General features: G+C 45.3%; 1 protein-coding gene across 1 annotated transcript; it reads left to right on the top strand.

The window, feature by feature from the left end:
- The first annotated feature begins 6020 nt into the window (after positions 1-6020).
- On the top strand, positions 6021-20224 carry RESP18 (regulated endocrine specific protein 18). Its single transcript, XM_090288358.1, has 5 exons — positions 6021-6133; positions 7091-7180; positions 11268-11350; positions 16591-16692; positions 20070-20224. The coding sequence occupies exons 1-5, from the start codon at positions 6021-6023 to the stop codon at positions 20222-20224; spliced, it is 543 nt and encodes a 180-aa protein (XP_090144484.1).
- Positions 20225-22655: the final 2431 nt, after the last annotated feature.

Raw genomic sequence — 22655 nt, 5'->3', positions numbered from 1 at the left:
AATGTTATCACACAATGGAAAACTATACAGCATTAAAATGAGTAAGATATAGCTATATTCAACAATATGGGCGAGTCTTTAAAATATAATGTTGAGGACCTGGCCAGGTAGCTCAGCTGGCTGGAGTATTGTCCCAATATGCCATGATGGTGGGTTCGATCCCTGATCAGGGCGAATATAGGAACCAACCGATGAATGTATAAATAGGTGTAACAACGACCCTTTCTCTCCGTCTCTCTCTCTTCCTTCTTCCCCTCCCTATCTTCCTCTATCTCTAAAAATCAATCAATCAATCAAAAATATAATGCTGAACACAAGAAGTCAAACACAAAATAATACATAGTATATTGAGTGAGTTAAATAGTGTCTCCAAAAAATTCTTGTCTACCTGGAACCTTAGAATATGTCCAAATTTGGAAAAAGGGTCTCATAGATGTAATTGTTAAGGATCTTGAGATGAAATCGTGCTGGATGATTTGGACACAGACCCAGGGAAGAAGGCCCTGTGAAGGTGGAGGCAGCAGTTGGGGTGCGCTGCCACACACCAAGGAATGCCAGGAGCCCCAGAAGCTGGAAGAGGTAAAGAAAGATCCTCCGTAGAGCCTTTGTGAGGAGCATGCCCTACCAATACATTCATTTCAGACTTCTGGCCTCCAGAACTGAGAATACATTTCCGTTATTTTAAGCCACCAAGTTTGTGGTCTTAACTTGTTGTGGCAACCCCAGGAAGTTAACAATCCGTATAATTACATTTCTAAACACTACTCTTCATAAATGTGTACTTATTTCTGTTGTATAATGACAAAGATAAGGAAGGACATTGTGCCCACAAAGTGAGGAGAGTGATTAACTTTGGGAGGAAGGAGAAGAGAGGGAAGGTTGTAATCTGGAAGAAACAAGGTGGTGTTTTGGGGTGCTGGCAGTGTGCCGTTGCCTGGAGAGTAGCATATGGTTGTTCACATTATTAATCTGTTGAGCTGCACCTTCGTATTTCATCCACTTGTTTATCTGTGTTATTTTTTGCAAGCAGAAGGTAAAAATAGTTTTTTTAAAAGGGGAAAAAACCCATAAAGGCCTCTAAACACAAAAGCTGGCTTCAGAAACATTCTAAATAGAAAGAGAAAAGGAGTTGCTTCTAAGATCATTAGATTATCAGAAGTAAAGAAATACCCCCTTCTTGCCTAATAAACACAGGAGCTCCAGGTTTGGCCCTGGGCTGAGAATAGACGGGAGGAGCAGTTGCGCTCTCCAGGAAAATCCTCTTGCCCTGGTTCATCTCCCTTTGTTCCCCCAGAGGGCGCTACTCTCCACAGAATTCGGCTTCCAGGGAATTCAGCCCTTGGCTCAGTGCACAGATCAAGGAAGACCGAAATGTTCCAACAAAAATGAACCAACAGGAAAGCCTTGACAAAGGAGAGCCAAATGGAGAGAAGACTATGAATCTACACATTCTGGATTCCGCCACATAACAGGTGGCAGTTAGCTTGCATGTGTGTACCAGCATACATTTTTACAGACATGCACAGGGTGTACATGGCTCATGCGCACATATTCGTATACCCCACACACACTTGCCTCGTGCACATGCATGTAACATATATTCACACGGATATACACAAATATACAACATGTACTTATAGGAACACACATACCCACACACAAATAAATACATGTAACACAAAACTTATCTATGTGTGTGTGGCCACACACACATAGTATATAAACACACACACATATCTATACATACACATGCACAGACACGCTATCCCGCACATATACCTGCATGTACATACTGCACGTGGTACCTGTCTTTTAAGATGGCCTCCAAAGATTCTGACCGCCTGCTATTTATGCTTTTGTGTAGTCCTCTCTCACAACATATTGGTGTTGGTCTGTGTGGCCAATACAATATGGCAGAAATAATGGTATGTGAGCTCTGAGGCTAGGTTATAAAAATATGGTGGCTCTCCCTTGCTCTCTCTGTGTTGTAAGGGCACTCAAGCAGCATATGGAGAGGCCGACATGGCAAGCAACTGAGGCCTTATGCCAACGGCAAGCACCAAATTGTCAGAAGGGTGAGTGAGCCCCGTTGGAAGTGTGTCTTCCAGCCCCACTCAAGCCTTCAGATGAACATAGCCTTGGCTGATGTCCTGACTACAATTTCATGGGAGACCCATGGGAAGGAGACCGATGTGGCTGGAACAGAGAGGAAGATGAGAGAAGGAAGCAAAGCTTAAGAGGAAGGAAAGGCTAGATCATGCTGGACCTTATGGGCGGTGGTCAGGGGTTCAAGTGTAGAGGAAAGCCATGGAATAATGTTAAGCAAGGGAGTCACACGCTTCAATTTGTACTTTAGAACGCTCCCCCTGGTGCATGTTAAGAGATTATAGGGAGGCAAAGGTGGCACATCAAATATTCAACAAATATTTATTGAGCACCTACAACATGCTAGACACTACTCTAGGCCCCGGGACCCACCCGTTATCAGTGTTCCAAGCAACCAGATGAGATGCAATCCCAGTAGCAAGTAAAAGATGATGATGGTTTGACCAGGGCAGTGGCATAGGGTCTGGAAAAATGTGAACGACAGGGGAAATTTTTTGCAGGAAGAAACCATTTCACTGCCCACGGGGTGCCGCTGATAGGAAGGCAGGGTCAGAGAACAGTAATGGCAAAATTTTACTGAGTGCTTATAAAGTGCCAGAGGGTCATATTTCTAAATGCTTCATGGGTGTGAAATGGACGAATCCTTCTAAGAACACTGTCAGCTAGATAGTTACCATCCTCATAGTAGACAGAGGTGAGGAACTGGGCACAGAGAAGTGAAGCAGCTGCGTGCAGGTGCGTGCATCCAACCGCAGGCAATCTTACCCTGAGCAAGGAGTGCCCAGGTAGGGGGGGGAGGGACCCTACTTCTCAAGAACTAACAACCCAGTTGTTGTTTATGCCTATATGCAATTACGGATATCAACACACACACACCCCCTTCAATCCTTGGAGGTAAGAGCTGGGATGGAGGTGAAGCCCCTGTGCATGGTGTGGGGGTTGTCCTGTGAGGATTCTAGAGCGGGGGCGGTCAACTATCAGGAGCAGCCCGCTCTTAAAACGTGACTGATGCCAAGACAGGGAAGAGCCGGGGTTGGGGGTCTTGTCACGACCCGCTGTGACTGGCAGTGCTGCGGAGACCACGCAGAGGCGGAGGCAGGCGCTGGTGGCCTGGGGACCCCGAGCCCGCGGGGATGCGTCTGGTTCTTGGCTTCCTGCTGTTGACATCGTTAGTCCCCAGGGTCCTAAGGAAAACCGGGGGAGGACGGGGACGGTTCCGGAAGGAGGGATGGCGGAGCAGTGGGCGCACAAGTTCGGAAGCTCGGAAAACTGTAGAGGGCGGAGGAAGGGCGGGAGGGGAAGTTAGAGGGCATCTTGGAGACGGGGGTTAAACATCCGAAGATGAAGGTGGAACCAAAGGAATAGGGCTTGGTGGTAGTGGGGAGATGGAAGGGACCTCCAAGTGGGCCAGGGGACATAGATCCAGGCCACGAGGCCACGGAAGAAACAGCAGGCGCCGAAGGGCCAGGGCGGAGGTGTCAGGAGCTAAGGAGTCAGCAGAAGGCGCCCGGCGCGGGCATCCAGCCCTCGGGAAGTAGACTGGGCCCAGCCAAGCGCCAGGGCTTCCGCTGCAGCCGGGGGAGACCGGTCGGGGTAACGCGATCTCAGATGGGAGGAACGGCTGCAGGAGCGCGCGATCAGGGCGCCGCGGGCCCCTACCCTTCCCGGAGCTCGCCCTCCTCCCGTTCCACTGTTCCTCCGCGGGTCCTTGAGGTTGGAGACCCACGTGCAGGACTTCCTGCGGCGCTGGGGGTTCTCAGAGTGCGGGGTGGGCGCCAGGGGAGCCAGGCCCTACGGAGTCTCTGCCCTTTCCCCCCCCCGCACTGCCTGGCCCTCTTTGGGAGCCACCTCCCCGCCGCAGTCGGTCCATGGCTTCAGTACCGGTGAGAGCTGGGGCTGGCCCGGGGTCCCTCTCTTTACCGGTCAGTGCTGGGATCTCGGCTTCAAAAGCCCAGCTACCCCGGGAAGCCCTTTCCCTTAAGGTAGGGTGCTGGGGAGGGGATGGGGCTTTCTCTCTCTCTCTCAAATTTTTTTCTTTAATTTTTGTAATTAATGGTATCTATACTGGTTATAGATAATGATTTTCCACTTACAGTGGCAAAGCTTCCTCTTAAAAGAACTTTACTTGAATTAAAAAATAAATCAACTTTAAAAAGGAAGCCCATAAAAGTACAATGGTACAGGAATAAGCCAAAAATCATGTTGGTGTTTCTCAGATAACTGAAATTTGGGGAAGGTTGCGTTAAGCTATAATGCTTCCATTTTTGTTCAACCAAATTTGTTGATGACTTTTAAATAACTTTATTGAGATATAATGCCTCCATGTAATGGTTTTTAGCATATTCATGGAGTTGTGAAACCATCACTGCAATCAATTTTATTACATTTCATCATCCCCACAAAAAACCCATACCTTTCAGCAACCACGCCCATTTCCCCTTTTCTCCTCCTTCCCCAGCCCTAAGCAACTCCAAGTTTCTTTCTGTCTCTTTGGATTTGCCTATCCTGGACATTTCATATAAATGGAATCATACAATACATATATATATATATAGTGTGTGTGTGTGTGTGTGTGTGTGTGTGTGTGACTGGCTTCTTACTTAGCTTCATGTTCTTAAGGTTCATTCATGTTGGAGCATGTATCAGTACTTCCATTAGTTTTTATTAATGGATAATATTCCATTGTACGGTTATACCACATTTTATTTATTTATTCATTCATCAGTTGATGAACATTTGGGTTGTTTTCACTTTTGTGGCTGTTATGAATAATGCTGCAGCGAACATTTGTGTAGAAGCTGGGTGGACATGTTTTCATTTCTCTTGTGTGAATATCTAGGAGGAAAATTGCTCAGTCATATGGTAACTCTAAGTTTAACCTTTTGATGAACTACTAAACTGTTTTCCACAGCAGTTGGACCATTTTATATTCCCACCAACAGTATATAAGGGTTCCAGTTTCTCTACATCCTCACCAGCACTTGTTATTGTCTGCCTTTTTGATTCTAGTCATCCTGGTGGGTGTGAAGTGGTATCTCATCAAGGTTTTGATTTGCATTTCCTTGATGACTAAAAGTGTTTAGCATCTTTTCTTTTTTAAAAGATTTTATTTATTTTTAGAGAGCGGGGAAGGGAAGGAGAAAGAAAGGGAGAGAAATAGCAATGTGCAAGAGATACATGGATCTGTTGCCTCTCACATGCCCCCAACCCCCCAGCTGGAGACCTTGCTAGCAACCCAGACATGTGCTCTGACAGAATCATTTTTGTGACCCTTCACTTCACAGGTTCCCAGGCCAGCACTCAATCCACTGAGCCACACCAGCCAGAGCACATTCTTTCATGTGCTTATTGGTCATTTGAACATCTCCTTTTGGAGAAATGTCTATTCAGGTCCCTTCCCATTTTAAGAGTGGGTCATTTGTCTTTTTATTGGGGTTTCCACTTTTTTGCATCATTGTTAAGGTCTGCTTGTGGACTGGAGGAAGAGAGAGATTCAGGATAGAAAAAGAAAACAAATAAACAAACCCGCATTCTCTCCCACCCTGCCCCATCTACCTGGATTGGGAGGGGCCATATAATAGAAAGGTCATTTCCCACATTGTGCTGCTGGGCATACCTTGGCTTTCAGGAAAAGAACCTGAACTTGCCAGCCCGGTTCCATGCTTTATCATTCCAAGGATTCCAGAACTCCTTCCAGCTCTCCTCCCAGCAAGCAGTTGAACTTCTTCCCCCATTCCTAGCCTGCCCACTTGTCTGTCCATTCCATTTTTGTAGCCACCTGAGGCTGTGCTCCTGTCTGTCCACAAGCTGCCTCTTTGCCTGAAGACTCTGCTCTTACCTGGAAGTCTGTGCCAGAGGATGCTACTGGGACCTTTTGAAATCTTTTGTCTGAGGTCCCCACTAATGCTATTCTCATGCCCTTAGAAGGACAGAGCCAAGTGGGAGTGTGGCTGACCAGGCCCCTCCAAGAGGTCATCAACCCAGCCTTCCAATACCGGCAAGGTGTGCTCCGGCAGCTCATGCCTCAAGCTGAGCCCCAAATTGCTGGAGGAGAGAGGCTGGGCCTGTCAGATATAGGGCTAGAAAGGGAATCCCCACCTTGACATTGAAAGCTCATTCCCCAAACTTTGCTGCCTGAGCTTTCTCATCATACCCACCTCCTATGCAGCTTCCCCTCTGCAGACCCCAGGGGAGACAGGGGCAGTAGTCTCCCAACCTCGCAGGGAAGCGGCTCACACTTGTTCTTTTTAGAGAAGCACAGTAGAGGCGACTAGAGGTCCCTGGAGGAGAGACACTCATCTCCTTGGGACTGCTCCAAGGCCCAGTGCTATCTGAATGCTCCAGAGCCAGGAATCATGGGGTCCCCGACATATCCCAGACTCTGAGTTCGATGGTGGGCAGCTCAGAGTGTAGAGCAATGGAAGACATGAAAGACAGGGGTGAAGAGTGAGAGGTGGTTCCTCCTAAAAATGCGTCTGACCCTTCCTAACATCAGAGTCTCATGGTTGCAGGGTTTAGAAGAGACCTGTTTTCAATTCAGAATAACTGCTACTAAGAATCACACTGTCTAATGTGTGAGTAATACCTTAGTGTTTTAAAGCACTCTTTCCATCCTCAAATTCATTTGAGAACAACAGCACCATTATTAAATTCCCATTTGATCACTTACTATATACGCCAAGCACTGTGCTTAGGAACTTATGTGCATTATCTCCTTTAATTCTATCACCAACCCTATGAGATTAGTCATTTCATGGATGAGAAAACTGAAGCAAACTTAATTAAGTTTTCCAGGGTCACAGAACTAGTAAGAGCAGATTCAAATGCTGAGGTGGGCAGAATGCAAACTTCTGTACCCCAGCCAGTCTCTGGTTCCTCCAATGCCCCATAGCCCCTATGTACTATTGGGAAAGCAAATTCTGGTTTTGGGGGTGGGCCAACCAGACTCTCCCAAGTGTCAACTAACTCCAACCTTTCATCCTGCAGGACTGTTCTGGAAGGATGATGTCACTCAAGATGTGAAGACCCAGAAGATACCCAGGTTCCGTGCCCCAGAGACCTGCATGAGGGATGGGTAGGTAGCCTTTGCCACCAAAGCCATGTGGCTGAGGTGTGTGAGGCCTGTGGTCTGGTAGACAGAGCAACTGTAAAGAGAATAAGTGTTAGGGGTGCAGATAGGAGCTGTCAGAAATCCAGCAAATAGAAGCAAGACAGCACCTGTCTGATTTAAGCCAGAAGCAATCCCATGATCCATTAGTGATGTCTGCAGGGTGGGGGATGGGAAGCATGGCTCCCCTTCGCTGTCCCCCTGTCTTCCTCTTCTAAGGGCAACTATGAGCAGAAACTTGAACTATTGTTCCCTAAGATGAGATTCCTTCAGGGATTTTGAAATCCCTGGGCCCTGCTACTATTTTCCCTTCACCTTTGACTCCTGGCTTCCATCCTCTTAGGGTCCAGAGACCTCGGTGAACAGGGAGCAGTGCTTGAATTCTGAAGTGGTTCTGAAGGTTGTGAACGAAGAGCTGACTAACCAGGGCAAGGCGCAGCTGCAGGTCAAGGCCCCCCCCCCCCCCCCCCCCCCCCCCCCCGCGCCTTGTCTGGGAAGGCGGAGCCTACCAAGGGCCCGTATCAAGAGGGAGGCAGAGTAAAGGAGGGGGCAGACATTGGCTGATGAGGAATGACAGGGCTTCACTGAGCTTGATGGAGAACCTTCTGGAAGAGAGGGCCTGGAGAATGGGAAAGAACAGGCTGTCAGTACAGACAGAGGCAGCCCAATCTTGGCTCTGCCGCTCCTCGGCTGTAACCTTGGCCACAGTGCCCAAGCTCTTCAAGTGCCTCCTTCTACCTTTGTGAAATGGGGATGGTAATAACGGCGATGCCCCTGGGCTGTGAGGATTAAAGCTAATGCATGCGTTTTTCTGCCAGTGGTTGCTGGATTGCAAAGAAATTCTTCCTTTTCCCCCTGGAGGGCGCCCCACTGTCACACAGACAACTTTTCACAGATTTTAGCAACCATAGGAGGTAGGGGCTGGGAGCCTCCAATGGCCTCTTGTTCTGTGAGATTGAGCACAGGCACAGAGCTTGAAGGGCCTGCAGAAATCTACTTCAGAAGCCTCCCAACTTTTAGAAAAATATACGAGCTCTCTGTTTTTCTAAGAAGATCTTGAGCATGACAGGACCCCCAATTCCTATATATATATATAACTTCAGGCCTTAAATGGGAGAGGAGTGGTACCCAGAGCCCCTCACGTCTGCAGCATCTCCTTGGCCTGCTCTTTGGCATGGAGGAGGTCACCTGGGCAAGGCTCTCAGGCATCTCTTGGGACCCTCGAGCTCTTTGCAGCCCAGATTTTAAAAAATACCCTTTCAGTAGTTATCCATCCACTTTTCCAGCTGAGAAACGGAATGGGCTAATGCGGAGCAGGTCTAGGCCAGGTTTCCCGACTCCCAGCCTTCTGCCTTCGCAGCCTGCTGCCCTTCTTCTTGAACCCCAGTACAAGAGAATGGGCTACTTCACACATCAGACCTCCCCGAACTAAGGATAGCCTGGATAGACTGAACAGGTGACATTTGAACTTTGACCTAAATGACACAAAGAAGCTGCCTGGAGGTAATCTGGAGGAAAAGGAGTCCCCAAGATGGAAAGAATTACATGTACAATTGCCATTCAGTGAGATTGAAGGTTCCTCAGAGGAACAGACAGAGTGGCCCGGGGCAGGAGATGAACTTGGACAGTAGCCCAGGACTACACAGGGCTTGTAGTCTGTAGAGAGTGTTTGGGTTTTATTTAAAGTGCAGTTGGAAACCATCCCAGTGGGGGATTTTAATATGGTAAACATTGTATAAAGACACACTGATGGTGTTGGAAATGGATTATGAATCAGACAAGAGTAGAAACAGGATACCTGTTTGGGGCTATTGAGATGGTACCTTGGACTAAGATCATGGCAGCATCACTGCGAAGCTCCTAGCTGGGCTCCATCCAAAGGCAGGCTGCATCTCAAAGGTGCTTTAGCCCCTCACCCCTTTCAAACAAATTGGTCTCCATCCTTGTCACCATGGCAGCTGGGCCTTTGCAGCTTGGATTGGTTGCTGGACCACATGTTGGTCTTGTGAATGACCTTGTGATGGAGACTGGTTGCCATGGTTCTATCAAGTATGCAAACAAGCAGCTGCCATTCTCCTCCAGCCTCATGGGACAACAGGCCTGTCTAATGGAAAATCCCAGGAAAGAGACAGGATTAGAGGAAGGGATCAGGAAAGAGCTTACAAAAATCTACTTCAGAAGTCTTCCATCTCTTAGAAGTGCCAAATCACTGCTGTTAAGACTTTTAAAATATTGGGGGGTGGGGATGGGGAAGAACTGGCATCCCTGCCTCAGTGCATTCATTGAAAACCCCTTGTTTCTCCCCATTTTAGGATGTCTGAGCCATTCCATACTCTGAATCACAACTCTGTAGATGTTTAAGGACCAGGAGGGGGGCAAGGAGCCTCTCATACCCATACTTTCCCTTGTGCTCTCAAGAAGGGCAATTTCAGGCTGACCCAAACCTGAGTTATTAAAGCCAATTTCAAATCAAACTCTTTCTACAAACTTTTCTGGAGGCAGTAGGGGTGGGGTTTGGACCTGACCAGAGTCTGAGGTGAGACTGAAAGGCTGAGATACGGTGCATGGAGAACACAGTCCCCGACTGTGCAGAAGGCCTGATTTCAGATCCCTTTCTCCCAGAGATCATGTCTAAACATACAAACTCCAGAGTCCCATGCTTTGAGCTTTATAGTAATTCTCAAAGCACCTTTACACTAAAGTAATTAGATCTTCACAAATGGGAGCACATGGCAAAGTATCCACCCCACTGTATCAGTCCATTCAGGCTGCTATAACAAGATACCATGTGTATCTTATAAACAACAGAAATTTATTTCTTGCAGTTCTGGAGGCTAGGAAGTCCAAGGTCAAGGCACTAGCAGATTTGGTGTCTGCTGAGGGCCTGCTTCCTGTTTCCTAGAAGATGCCTTCTTGCTGTAACCTCACATGATGGGAGGGGTGACAGGTCGCTCTGGGCTCTCTTTTATAAGGGCACTAATTGCATTCATGAGGATTCCATGACCTACACACCTTCCAAAGGCCCCACCTCCAAATACTGTCTCCTTGGGTGTTAGGATTTCAACATACGAATTTGGAGGTGGGGACACAAATGTTCAGACCATAGCTACCCGCCCACTTATAGAACCCAGGGAGTTTAGAGACGCTCCTCTCATAACACAGGCTTAATCATGCTGCCAGTGCCTGCCTTCGGCCCTGCCTCCTTGCGTCTAAGGACACAGCTAAACGTAACACTCACCTCGTCATATTAATTTATACAGTACCTAGTTCTTACTAGCTGGTTGGCCCCTGCCACCCACCCTACTTTTTCTCACTGTGCATTCACTGAGCCTCACCACTGCAATACATGGTTCCTGCCTCAAGGCAACTGAAGACCAGTCAGGGATATAAATCATACATGTAACATACTTATACAACAAATACTTAATGGACTAAGCCCTGGCTGGTTTGGCTCAGTGGATTGAGCATCGGCCTGCGAGCTAAGTGTCGCTGGTTCGATCTTCCAGTCAGGGCACATCAGAGAAGGAAAACTCTGACTCCAAAAAACCTCCGCTGCCTTGCGGCATACCTCTTCAGGGGAAAGGCTAAGGGAGTAAACCCCGACAGAAAATCCGGAGCCGGAGTCCCTAAGGCGGTTTGACGTTGTAGTCAACACCGGCAACTCCTGCGGCGCACCTGAAACCAAGCTGTATTGACTCCGTCTTTCCCTTGGACTCTTCAGCTGCGAAGAGAGGGGGGGTCTGCTGCATGGGCAACAGCAGACCCTCCATATCACCCTGCCCAGGCTCTGTAGCTTCAACACGGGAGGAGACAGATACCGTGTCACTCCCGAGTCGGACTGCACAACCATTCTCGGCGGTGCAGATAGACTCTTAAGAAGCTACACCATCGTCTCTCGAGATGGACGGCTGCCGACTTAATGGACTCCTGTGTAGCAGACCCCATAGATGCCCTGCTTCATAGTTCCTGACCCAAATCTGAGCTCTCCTGAAGCTATAGGTGGACAATGTCTGTACCTGCTGACAGCTTTCCCCGCTTCCTGTGGGTTTTCTAGAATGCCAGAGGAACTCAGTTACCTGTGCCAAGACAGCCCAGAAGTGTCTGGATTTAACACCCCCAGAGGCAACCCTCAACCAGGTAAGGACTGAGTTTAGTGGATAAGTATTCCAGCATATTCTTCCCTTGGTGGGCTAAATCTGAGACTAGGTCTACACAGATCCTCAGGGGTCCCCAGTGGGGTTCATTCCCAGTTGCCCACTGTGATGGTTAACTTGACATGTCAATTTGACTGGGCTAAGAGGTGCCCAGATAGCTGGGAAAACATTATTTCTGAGTGTTCCTGTCAGGAAGAGATTTCCTGTTTCTGGAAGAGATTAGCGCTTGAATCAGTAGACTGAGTAAAGAAGACTGTCTGCACCACTGCAGGTGGGTGTCATCCAATCCCCCAAGGGCCTGAATAGAACAAAAAGGTGGAGGAAGGGCGAATTGGCTCTCTACTTGAGCTGGACATCAGTGCTCCTGATTCTCAGGCCTTTGAACTTGGATCGGGACTTTCGCCATTGGCTAGCACTGCTGAAGAATGTATTGGTAGAGGGCAAGAGTGGACCAGATCACGGGATGGCGCGAACTGGGCATTCTCAGTGGAGCCGAGCACCTCCAGCCGGCCATTCACTCCACGCAGAGGCAGCCTGAACCTCAGGGGGGATTCAGACTCACGCTCTCCAAGGAAACAGCTTCTGACCTTTGTCACCATGGCAACTGTGCTTCATCTGTCTGCATTGATTGCTTGGGCGATATCATCAGCACTATGTGACTGATCCCCACAAGAAGAACTGGTTGCCATGGTGCTCAAGTATGGAACCCTATTCTTCTCCAGGTCAGGGTCCTTGATTAAACAGAAGGCAAAATCAGGGGAAGGAGAGGAGAGCAGACACAGAGCCCAGGGGAGGCCAGCTGTCAGGCAGTTGCTGAGTCACTGTCTCAGGAGGAACGCAAACCAGGACTGCTATCAGAGCAGGTCCTTTATTGGGGCAGCTGGAGTTTATGTTGTTGAGGAGGAAGTCCTCCAACACAAAAGCACACAGATTCCAAATCCCATGTTCCTCCCATTTCAGAGCTTCCTTGAATTGTTTCCTTCTCTGAGCAAAACTCTGAGGCATCCCATCCCCCACCCCCAGTGTTGTGATTCAGAGATGTTCTAGGGCATCTCTGTTCCAGAGATGTCTGGATTTTTAAAGTGGGTTTTATTGAAACTCTTTATGGGCTTTTTTTGGCATCAGGACAAGTAGGCTTCAGCCAGACCCTCTGAAGTAAACTGTATAGGACCAGAACAGAGGGGACCTTTGGGGTGGAGATGGAGAATAGATCCTTGGTGGGAGATGGAGACCGGGTTCTGGACCCTTTCTCCTTTCAGGCATCATTCATAATGTGAATGCAAGGCAGGGTAGGACTGCAAATGAATGGCAATCTCTCCTCAACCACTCCCCCGTCCTTCCGCCAATTTTATGGGGGTCTTTTTTTCCCTTAGGGAAAGAACTTCCTTTGAAGCACAAGTTCAAAAAGCCTGAGAATCTACTTGGTCTTCTGAGAGTATACTTTCAGCACTAGGGCCCCCTGGAATAAACAGCATAAAGAAGCACAGTACAAAGACATATGTAATTTATCATTTTGATAGCTATTTCCCTGGTAATTTGACATCTTAAAAGAGAGAGCTCAACCCATCCAAAGAGCAGTTTGTCCCTTTTTTCTGTAGCATACTTCTCAAAGAAGGTTCACAATCATTTGCAACTAGGCCTCAAATTATTTCTGCGATAATTTAAAAACCACCCTGGTTGGTGTGGCTCAGTGGATTGAGCACTGGCCTGCAAACTGAAAGATCACTGGTTTGATTCTCAGTCAGGGCACGTGCCTGGGTTGTGGGCCGTCCCCCTATCGGGGGGGTGCAAGAGGCAACTGACTGATGTTTCTCCCACACATCAATGTTTCTCTCCCTCTCTTTCTCCCTCTCTTCCTCCCTCTCTCTAAAAAGTAAATTTAAAATCTTTAAAAATTAAAAAAATAATAAAATAAAAGAGAAATGGAGATACTTTTAAATGAACAAAAGGTATGAGAGGTCATTGTCAGCAGAACTGCCCAAGAAATGCCAAAGAAAGCTCTTGAAACTGAAAGAAAATGATCCCACATAGAAACTGAAATCTGAAGAAAGGAATAAAATGCATACACCAGAAATGGTAAATACATGAGTAAATATAAAAGAATTTTTTCTTAATGTATTTAAAAGTCTACTGACTTAAGAAGGCAAAAATAAAATTTAAAAGTATTGTGTCCCTGGCTGGTGTGGCTCAATTGGCTGGAGCATTATCCCATGGACCAAAAGGTTGTTGGTTTGATTCCCAGTCAGGGCCCGTACCCAGGTGGTGGGTTCAATCCACAGTTGGGGCACATACGAGAAGGCAACCCATTGATATTTTTCTCTCCCATCGATGCTTCTCTTCTCTCTCTCACACACACCCTTCCTGTCTCTCTGAAAGCAATGGAAAAGAAATGTCCTCAGGTAAGGATAAAAAATTTTTTTTGTATTGTGTGATTTACATACTATATAGAAATAAATATATAACAATAATACACAATGGGAGGGGTAAATGAATTATATTGTAAGGTTTATACACTTTAAGGCATAATAATAATTTAAAGTTGTGATAAATTAAGGATGCTTACTGTAATCTCTAAAGCAACATCTTAAAAATAATACAAAAGAATATAAATAAATCAATAAAATAAAATTGAATACTAAACATTACTTGGTTATTCCAGAACAAAGGAGGCAAGGAGAAATACAGGAAATCAAATAAGATAAATAGAAAAGAAATAAGATGACAGAATGAACCCCAACATATTAATAATTACACTAAGTCGTCGGCAGCCGTCCGTCTCGAGAGACGATGGTGTGGCTTCTTAAGAGTCTATCTGCACCGCCGAGAATGGCTGTGCAGTCCGACTCGGGAGTGACACGGTATCTGTCTCCTCCCGTGTTGAATCGACATCTTGTGATGACGCTGGAGTGTCCTCTCCAGTGAAGCTGAAGCTACAGAGCCTGGGCAGGGTGATATGGAGGGTCTGCTGTTGCCCATGCAGCAGACCCCCCCCTCTCTTCGCAGCTGAAGGGTCCAAGGGAAAGACGGAGTCAATACAGCTTGGCTTCAGGTGCGCCGCAGGAGTTGCCGGTGTTGACTACAACGTCAAACCGCCTTAGGGACTCCGGCTCCGGATTTTCTGTCGGGGTTTACTCCCTTAGCCTTTCCCCTGAAGAGGTATGCCGCAAGGCAGCGGAGGTTTTTTGGAGTCAGAGTTTTCCTTCTCTGATAATTACACTAAGTATAAGTAACTAAACAATCCAATTAAAAGGCAGAGATTTCCAGTCTGGATTTAAAAAAAAAAAAAAAAACAGAACCAAACTGTATCTTGTTTACAAGAGATATACTTTAAATATAATGACAAGAATTAATTGAAATAAAATAATGAAAAAAGATGTGCCATGGAAATGCTAACCAGCAGAAAGCTGGTGTGGCCATCTGGATGTCAGAAAAAGTAGGCTTTAGATAAACAGTATTACTGAGACAGGGATTGTCACTCCCGAGTCAGACTGCATAGCCATTCTCGGCAGTGCAGATAGACTCTCAAGAAGCTATGCCATCGTCTCTCGAGACGGACGGCTGCCGATGACGATGACGATGATTACTGAGACACCTAGAGATGTTTCATAAGGATAAAGGGTCAGTCTTTCAAGAGGGCATAACAATCCTAAATATGGATGCATCGAATAACGGTTTCAAAAAACATAAAGCAAAACTGATAGAACTTAAAAGGAATACACAATTCCACAAATATATTTGGTTATAAAGGATGGATCAAGCAGACAAAAAAATACAGATACAAAAACATTGAACATTAATCAACATTACTTACTTGATATTTATAGAACACTAAAATCAGTGACTGCAGAATACATATTCTTTCCACAGGTACATGGAACCAAGATAGAGTATATACTGAACTATGAAACAAAATCAATAAAGTCAAGACAACTGAAGTTGTACAATGCATGTTCTCAGACCACATTGAAATTAAATATAAATAAATAAAATCTTAAAAATTCTTAATAGGTACATCCTTGTAAATAATCAGTAGGTCTAAGTAATCATAAGAAAAATTAGAAAAGATTAACCATTTGATAAATAACACAAAGAAGCAATGCTTAGAGAGAACTATATAGCATTACACGCATTTATTGCAAAGAAGAATATATTTATTTCTTTTCCCAGCTCAGGAGGCTGGGAAAAGAAATAAAACTAAAAGGAAATAGTAATAAAGAATTGAAATCAATGAAATGGGCAAACAATAGAGAAAAGCAATAAAACCAAAAGTCAGTTCTTCAAAAAGAGCAATAAAATTTCTAAGCCTCTAACTGCACTTGTAAAGGCAAAAAGAGGACAAGTATAAATTAATATAATCAGGAATTTAAAAAGTAAAATAGCTTCAATGATACAGCTACTTAAAAAATAATAAAACAATATTCAGAACATCTTTATGCTAAGAAATGTGATAACTTAAATGTTATAGACAAGTTTCTTGAAAAACTCAAGTTTCTAAAACAGAAATGAAAATAGAATATCTGAATAGCTAAAGAACTTGGAATGGTATTACAAGTTTCTCACAAAGAAATTCCATCCCTAAACACTTAAAGAAGAAGTAATATCAATCATATACAAACTCTTTCAGGGCATAACAAAGAAGCAATGCTTTCTGACTGATTTTATGAGGCCAGCATAATCAGATTTTTGGGGTAAAAATAGGAGAAAGTCCTTGTAAGTTTAAGGTGGTAGGCAAACATTTCTAAAAATACAGAAAGCATTAGCCATAAAAGATAAAATGAATAAATTGGAATTCCTCAAAATTAAAATATTTTGCTCTTCAAACAACCTTACTAAGACAATTAGAATGGATTATTAGTTTTCCCCACCTCTCACTGTTATACCATCAGTCACTTTAGTTAATAAGCTGAATACTCAGGAGAATATGATGCTTCTGCTCAGAAATGGCCCACAACCTGAAATTTGAAATTTAGCAGGAAATGCCCTTACACTACATTTTCAGTTGTATTGAAGTGGCATCATTAAAATGTTATTTGAATTAAAAAAAAAAAGAAAATTAAAATGAAATGCTCAGAGTTGGAGAAAATATTCACAAACCAGAAGTATGTAAACTAAGGAATTGTAAATATTTTTAGATGTTGTATTCATCTCCAATTGCTGCTGTAATAAATCACCTCAAACTTAGTGGCTTGAAACAACACAAATTTGTAATTTGTTATTTTACAGTTCTGGAAGTCAGAAGGCTAAAATCAAGATGTCAGCAGGTCTGTGTTCCTTCTGGAGTCCGGAGTCTTACAGGGAGAACGCTTTTTTCTTTCCTTTTCTTTCTCAGCTTCTAGAGGCTGTTTGCATTCCTTGGCTTGGGGCTCTTTTCTTACAACCTCTAACCTCCGCTTCCAATGTTATTATCTCCCACTACTGACTTTGACTTTCCTACTTCTCTCTTATAAAGGTGCTTATGATTACACTGGGCACACCGGAAAATCCAGGATAACCTCCTCATCTGAGGTTAATAACCTGTTAACGTTAATCACACCGGCGATGTCTCTTTTTCTAGAGATTCAGACGTGAATGTCTTTCAGGGCCATTATTCAGATGTTTTAATGGTATTGTGGTTATGTAGGAAAACTATCATTAATTCTAAGAGATGCATATTGAATTATTTAGGAGTGAAATGTCTTGATGTTTATAAATTACTGTTAAATATTTTACCAAGAACCCTGGTTGGTGGCTCAGGGGATTGAGCGCTGGCCTGCAAACCAAGGAGTCACTGGTTGAATTCCCAGTCAGGGCACATACCTGGGTTGTGGGCCAGGTCCCCAGCTGGGGGCGAGCAAGAGGCAACCACACGTTGATGTTTCTCTCCCTCTCTTTCTCCCTCCCTTCCCCTTTCTCTAAAAATAAATAAATAAAATCTTTAAAAACGAAATGGTTACTTTATCAAGAGAAGGAAGCAATTATTACCAAATCTTAACACATTGCGCACCAGGGAATTTAAATGCCTTTTAGAAATGATGAGAATTCTCGTCACCCGTATGCAATGTGTTAATAATTGTTAGTCTGGGTGGTAGGTATATGGGCAATCATTAGATTCTTCTTTTTTTAATATTAAAAATTTTCATGATAAAATTTTAAAGTTAATAAACAAAACATTTAAATGCCAGTCCAGGGTTTAGAAAGCTCACACACCTATAACTAAATAAGAGTGGAAATGAGATTAGTTAGTTTGTTAGCTAGTTAGTTATTGCAATAGCTCTATTAAAAAGAGTACAGTGGTTTGAACCAAGGTGATGGCCGTGATGCGGACAGAAGCAGATAGATCTGCAATATATTTTGCAGGTCAAACCCATGTATGCTGAAGGTCTTTAGGAAAATGAGGGTAAAGTGAGCAAAGAGAATAACAAAAATTGACTAAATACCCTGTCTACTGTCCAGTTCTTACTCATACCTAATCCTCACAACAAACTTATGAGGTAGGTACAATTCACACCCACATCTTATTTACAATTCATTTCTCCAACCTTGGGACAGGAGTAGAGGCGGTAGTCCTTGGGACCTGGTTTACATACAACCGGAGCGGGCGCCTACGGGTGGGGACCTTAAACGGAAGAAGGAGTTGGGTAGGTGTCCCCAGGGGCAGGGCCTGTGGGCAATTGGCCAAGCTGCCAAGATAGGGATGCACAGATCAACCCCACAAGCAGGTGGAAATCATGGTTTCAGCTCTGGGGAAAATAAAGCTTCATTGCTTCTGACTGTGCAGACCAGTGGGGGTTGGGGCAGAGGAAGAAACTGCCAGTCTCTCAATAGAGTCCAAGTTTTTAAAGGGCCCCCACAGTCCTAGAACATCTGCAGACCCACCCACTCTGGAAACGATGGCCAGGGCAGCAGCTAGAGGTGCCAGTCCCATACAGAAGTGGGAGAGGTGCCTGGAAAAGGGGTGGGAGAGTGCTGAGCAAGCAGCCTTGTTCTCTCTCAGACCCCTTCCTCACATACAGAGCCATAACGTGGTGAAACGGCTCGCCCGCACTAATGAATATCTAAGGCTCCACCCCTTATAACATAACAGGTGCAACAGCTCTATCTAAGACACAGAGGAAAATAAACACAGGAGCCTGTCAAGATGAGGAGACAGAGAGGTATGGCCCAAAAGAGGGAACGGATCAAGGTTCCAGTGGGAAAACTAAGTGATGAGGAGACAGCCAACCTAACCGATGCAAAATTCAAAACACTGGTGATAAAGATGCTTACAGGCTTCACAGATATGCTTAAATATGGCAAACGTATAAGCGAAGAAGTGAAGGCTATGCTAAATGAAATGAAGGAAAATCCACACACAGCCAATGGTGAAGGGAAGGAAACCAGGATTCAAATCAATGATTTGGAACATAAGGAAGAAAAACACAGTCAACCAGTACAGAATGAGGAAACAATAATTGAAAATAATGAGGAGAGGCTTAAGAACCTCTGGGACAACTTTAAATGTGCCAACATCCAAATCATAGGGGTGCCAGAAGGAGAAGAGAAAGAGCAAGAAATGGAAAGCTTATGTGAAAAAATAATGAAAGAAAACTTCCCAAATTTGGCAAAGGAAATAGACATACAAGTCCAGGAAGCACAGAAAGTCCCAAACAAGCTAGACCCAAAGGGGACCACACCAAGACACATCATAATTAAAATGCCAAAAGTTTAAGATAAAGAGAGAATCTTAAAGGCAGCAAGAGAAAAGCAGAGAGTTGCCTACAAAGTGATGCTTATAAGACTATCAGCTGATTTCTCAAAAGAAACTTTGCACGCAAGAAGGGACTGGCAAGGAGTATTCAATGTGATGAAAAGCAAGGACCTACAACCAAGATTATTCTATCCAGCAAAGCTATCATTTAGAATGGGAAAGCTATCATTTAGCTTCCCAGACAAGGCAAAGCTAAAAGAGTTCATCATCACCAAGCCATTATTATATGAAATCTCAAAGGGTCTTACTTAAGAAAAAGAAGATCAGAACCATGAACATTAAAATGACAGCAAACACACAACTATCAACAACTGAATCTAAAAAATAAAAACAAAATCCAACGAAGCAAACCAGAATAGGAACAGAATCATAGGTATGATTTGGAGGGCTATCAGCTGGGAGGGGGAAGGGGAGAAATGGGGAAATGCTTCAGGGATTAAGAAGCATAATTGGTTGGTACAAAACAGATAGAGGGAACTTAAAATAATATAAGAAAGGGTGAAGCCAAAGAACTTATATGCACAACCCATGAACATGAACTAAGTGGGGGTGGGATTGCTGGAGGGAAAGGGGGGTACCGGGCAGAGGGAAGCAAAGGGAAAAAGAATTGGGACTACTGTAACAACATAATCAATAAAATATACTTAAAAAAAAAAAACAGGTAAGAGCTGCCAGGAACACATTGATAATAATTGGAGGTCCTCTCTGGGATCTGTAAGAAACAACTCCATAAGCCATTAGTGATATCTGCAAAGGGAGAGGAAGTGGCTGTTAGGAAGCCTAGGTTCCATCTGTCATTTCTGTCTCTTCTAGGGGCAAGCAAGAAGAGAAGCTTCAACTCTTATTCCCCAAGTTGAGGCTCATGCGCCTTCTCAAGAATTTTAAATCCCTGACTTCGGGTCCCTTCTCTTTTCCTCTGGGTCTCTGCCACCCTTTTCTGTCTTGTTCTTGACTCCTGGCTTCCCTCCTCACAAAGTCCAGGTGAATGGGGATCCATGCTTTACCTCCAAAGTGGTTTCAAAGGCCCTGAAACACCAGGTAGCCAACCCTGTCAAGGTGAAATTGGAACTCCCAAGGACCTGTTTAAATGGGGAGACAGGTATGAAGAAGGGAATGGGTATTGAGGCATGAATGGATAAACCGAAGAAAAGATCTCTTTCTCAATTGAAGTGTACTCCCATTTTCCTTTTCTCTCTCACAAACCACCTGTGGGTATCTGTATGAGACATTGGCAGGGCAGGTGCTGGGAGCCTCACGTGTAGGCATTGAACTGCAAAGTTTTCAAAATTAAGTTAAAAATCCTCTTTGCTATACACTCTCTGTCTATAGCAAGTGATAGCAAGGCTCCTTTAGATAAATGGGAGAGGTAGCCAAGAGAACTTCACATCCAGAACACACACGCACGCACGCGCGCACACACACACATACTGCCCTCTACTCTCTGACCTGGGCTAGTTCAGCGTTATTTCCTTGAGATGCTTGAACTCTTTAGGATCTAGATTTGGAAGCACTGATCTAGTACTCCCTTCTGTCTTTCTAGATGAGACATTGGGGTACAGGCTGGTCAGTGGACTTCATCAAAGCTGCATAGCAGGTTCATGGCAGAGCCAAGACTGGACCCAGCCCTTGCCCCTGTGGCCCCTGCCTTTCCTCTCTGGGGCCACAGTGGGGATTGGGCCGCTCCAAACATCAGGCTCCTTCACATTGACAAAAGTCTTTTTTTGGGGGGGGGGGACTGAAACCTAAATTATAAGAAGGTGGCAGCCAGGGAAAGATATAAAGGAAGGGCCTCTCAGATAGAGAGCACTGCAATGACAAATGTTCTGAGCAAGGATACCATGCCGTGTTAGAGGATCAGACAGAAAAGTCAGGTGTAGAAGTTTAGTTTGTAGAAGTAGGCCCAGGACTGACCACACAGGGCCCCATAGATTGGGGTTAAAAAGAAAAAAAACTTGGATTTTCTTTTAAGTGTAGTGGCAAGTTAACTGAGAGATTTTAAGGAAGGGGATTTCATAATATGGTATATGATTTTATTTAAAAGCCACTCCAGTGATGTTAAGGAATGGATTGTGAAGAGCAAGAATAAAAATGAAGAAGCACGTAAGGGGCCACCATCCTGGTCCAGGAGACACTGAGGTGGCCTGGACTGGGGTAGTGGCAGGGGAACGAGCACCCCCAGCTGGCAGTGCACTCCATCCAGAGGCAGCCTGCACCTCAGGGGACTTCTAGCCCCTCAGACTCTCCTAGGAAACTGGTTCCCTTGTTTGCCACTCCTGTAACATGGCAGCTGGGTTTCCTAAGCCTGGATCGGTTGCTGGGTCAACGCACTCAGAGCTAAGGGACAGACCCACCTGTGAGGGACTGGTTACCATGGTGCTTCTGCAAATGCAAACAAGGTGCTGTCATTCTTCTCCAACCCTGAGCCCAAGGGAAAAATCACAGGAGCGGGGGTGAACTGTATGTGGGAGCCAAGGGGACAGGTAATTGGTGGGCTGAGTCACCATGGCTTACTCAAATCAGGCTGTTACTGAAGGGTTTGGGGGAGGAGAGTAGATGAGGAATGGGCCACCTCACCACATACTGATCCCAATCCTTTATTTCTTCTTGTTTTAGGGCTTCTTTGAGCCACCCTCCATTGTGGGATGCAACCTTGTTGCTGATTGAGACCATGTGTGAAACCTCTCTGCCCCAATGCCCTCCCCATTGTCCTCCAGGGGGGCAGTTCTAGGATGACCCAAATCTGGGTCATTAAAGTGGACTTCTATGCAAACTCTTTCTGTGATTTGTCTTGAGGCAGGAGGGGTGGGGTTTGGACCTGGCCAGGGCCTCTGAAGTGAGAAAAGTGGGACCAGAAAAGAAGGTGGAGGTGAGAAGAGCACAGCCCCTTGGTGCTGACGGAGGCTGGTCTCTCTGTTGTTTTCCTCCCAGTGACCATTCCTGAGGTGCAGAAAGTGAGGGTGAGACTACAGCAGGAATGTCAGCCTTCCCCACCCACACCCAGCCTTCCCCACCCGCACCCAGCTACATTGTGTGGCCTAGTTGCCCACCCTTCCATGTCAGGCCTGCACCCTGCTGTTTTATGAGAGTCTTCACCTCCAGCATTATACCTCTTGCCAGGGCTCTCCCACTCATCCTGCTGCCAAGAACCAACAGAGAAGTGCTAAACGTGTACACACATTAACTGTTTTTATAGCTCTTGCCAGCTTGTTCCTAGTAGCTTAAAATTTTAAAAGGGAGAAGGGCCCTGGCTGATGCGGTTCAGTTGGTTGGGTTTCATCCTGCAGACAGGAGGTCTTGGATTTGATTTCCAGCCAGGACACACGCCTGGGTTGAGGATTTGGTCCCCAGTTAGGGTGCCTGCAGGAGGCAACTAATTGATGTTTTTGTCTTGCAGCGATGTTTCTCTCCCTCTCTAGAATCAATAAAAGAAAAAATGTTTTTAAGGGAGTGGTTAATCCTGCCACCATGCTCAGCCCAACTGAACACTGGAATATCCTATCTGCAGAGCTTTATACCTCTCTAAGTATTCTCACTGATTGGCTATTCACAGGTGTAAGCAAAC

Source organism: Furipterus horrens, unplaced genomic scaffold (assembly GCF_987537825.1).
Source record: "Furipterus horrens unplaced genomic scaffold, mFurHor1.1.pri manual_scaffold_1, whole genome shotgun sequence".
NCBI classification, from domain to species: Eukaryota; Metazoa; Chordata; class Mammalia; order Chiroptera; family Furipteridae; genus Furipterus; species Furipterus horrens.
Note: the sequence above shows the minus strand (reverse complement) of the source record. Positions and strands in the feature narration are given on the sequence as shown.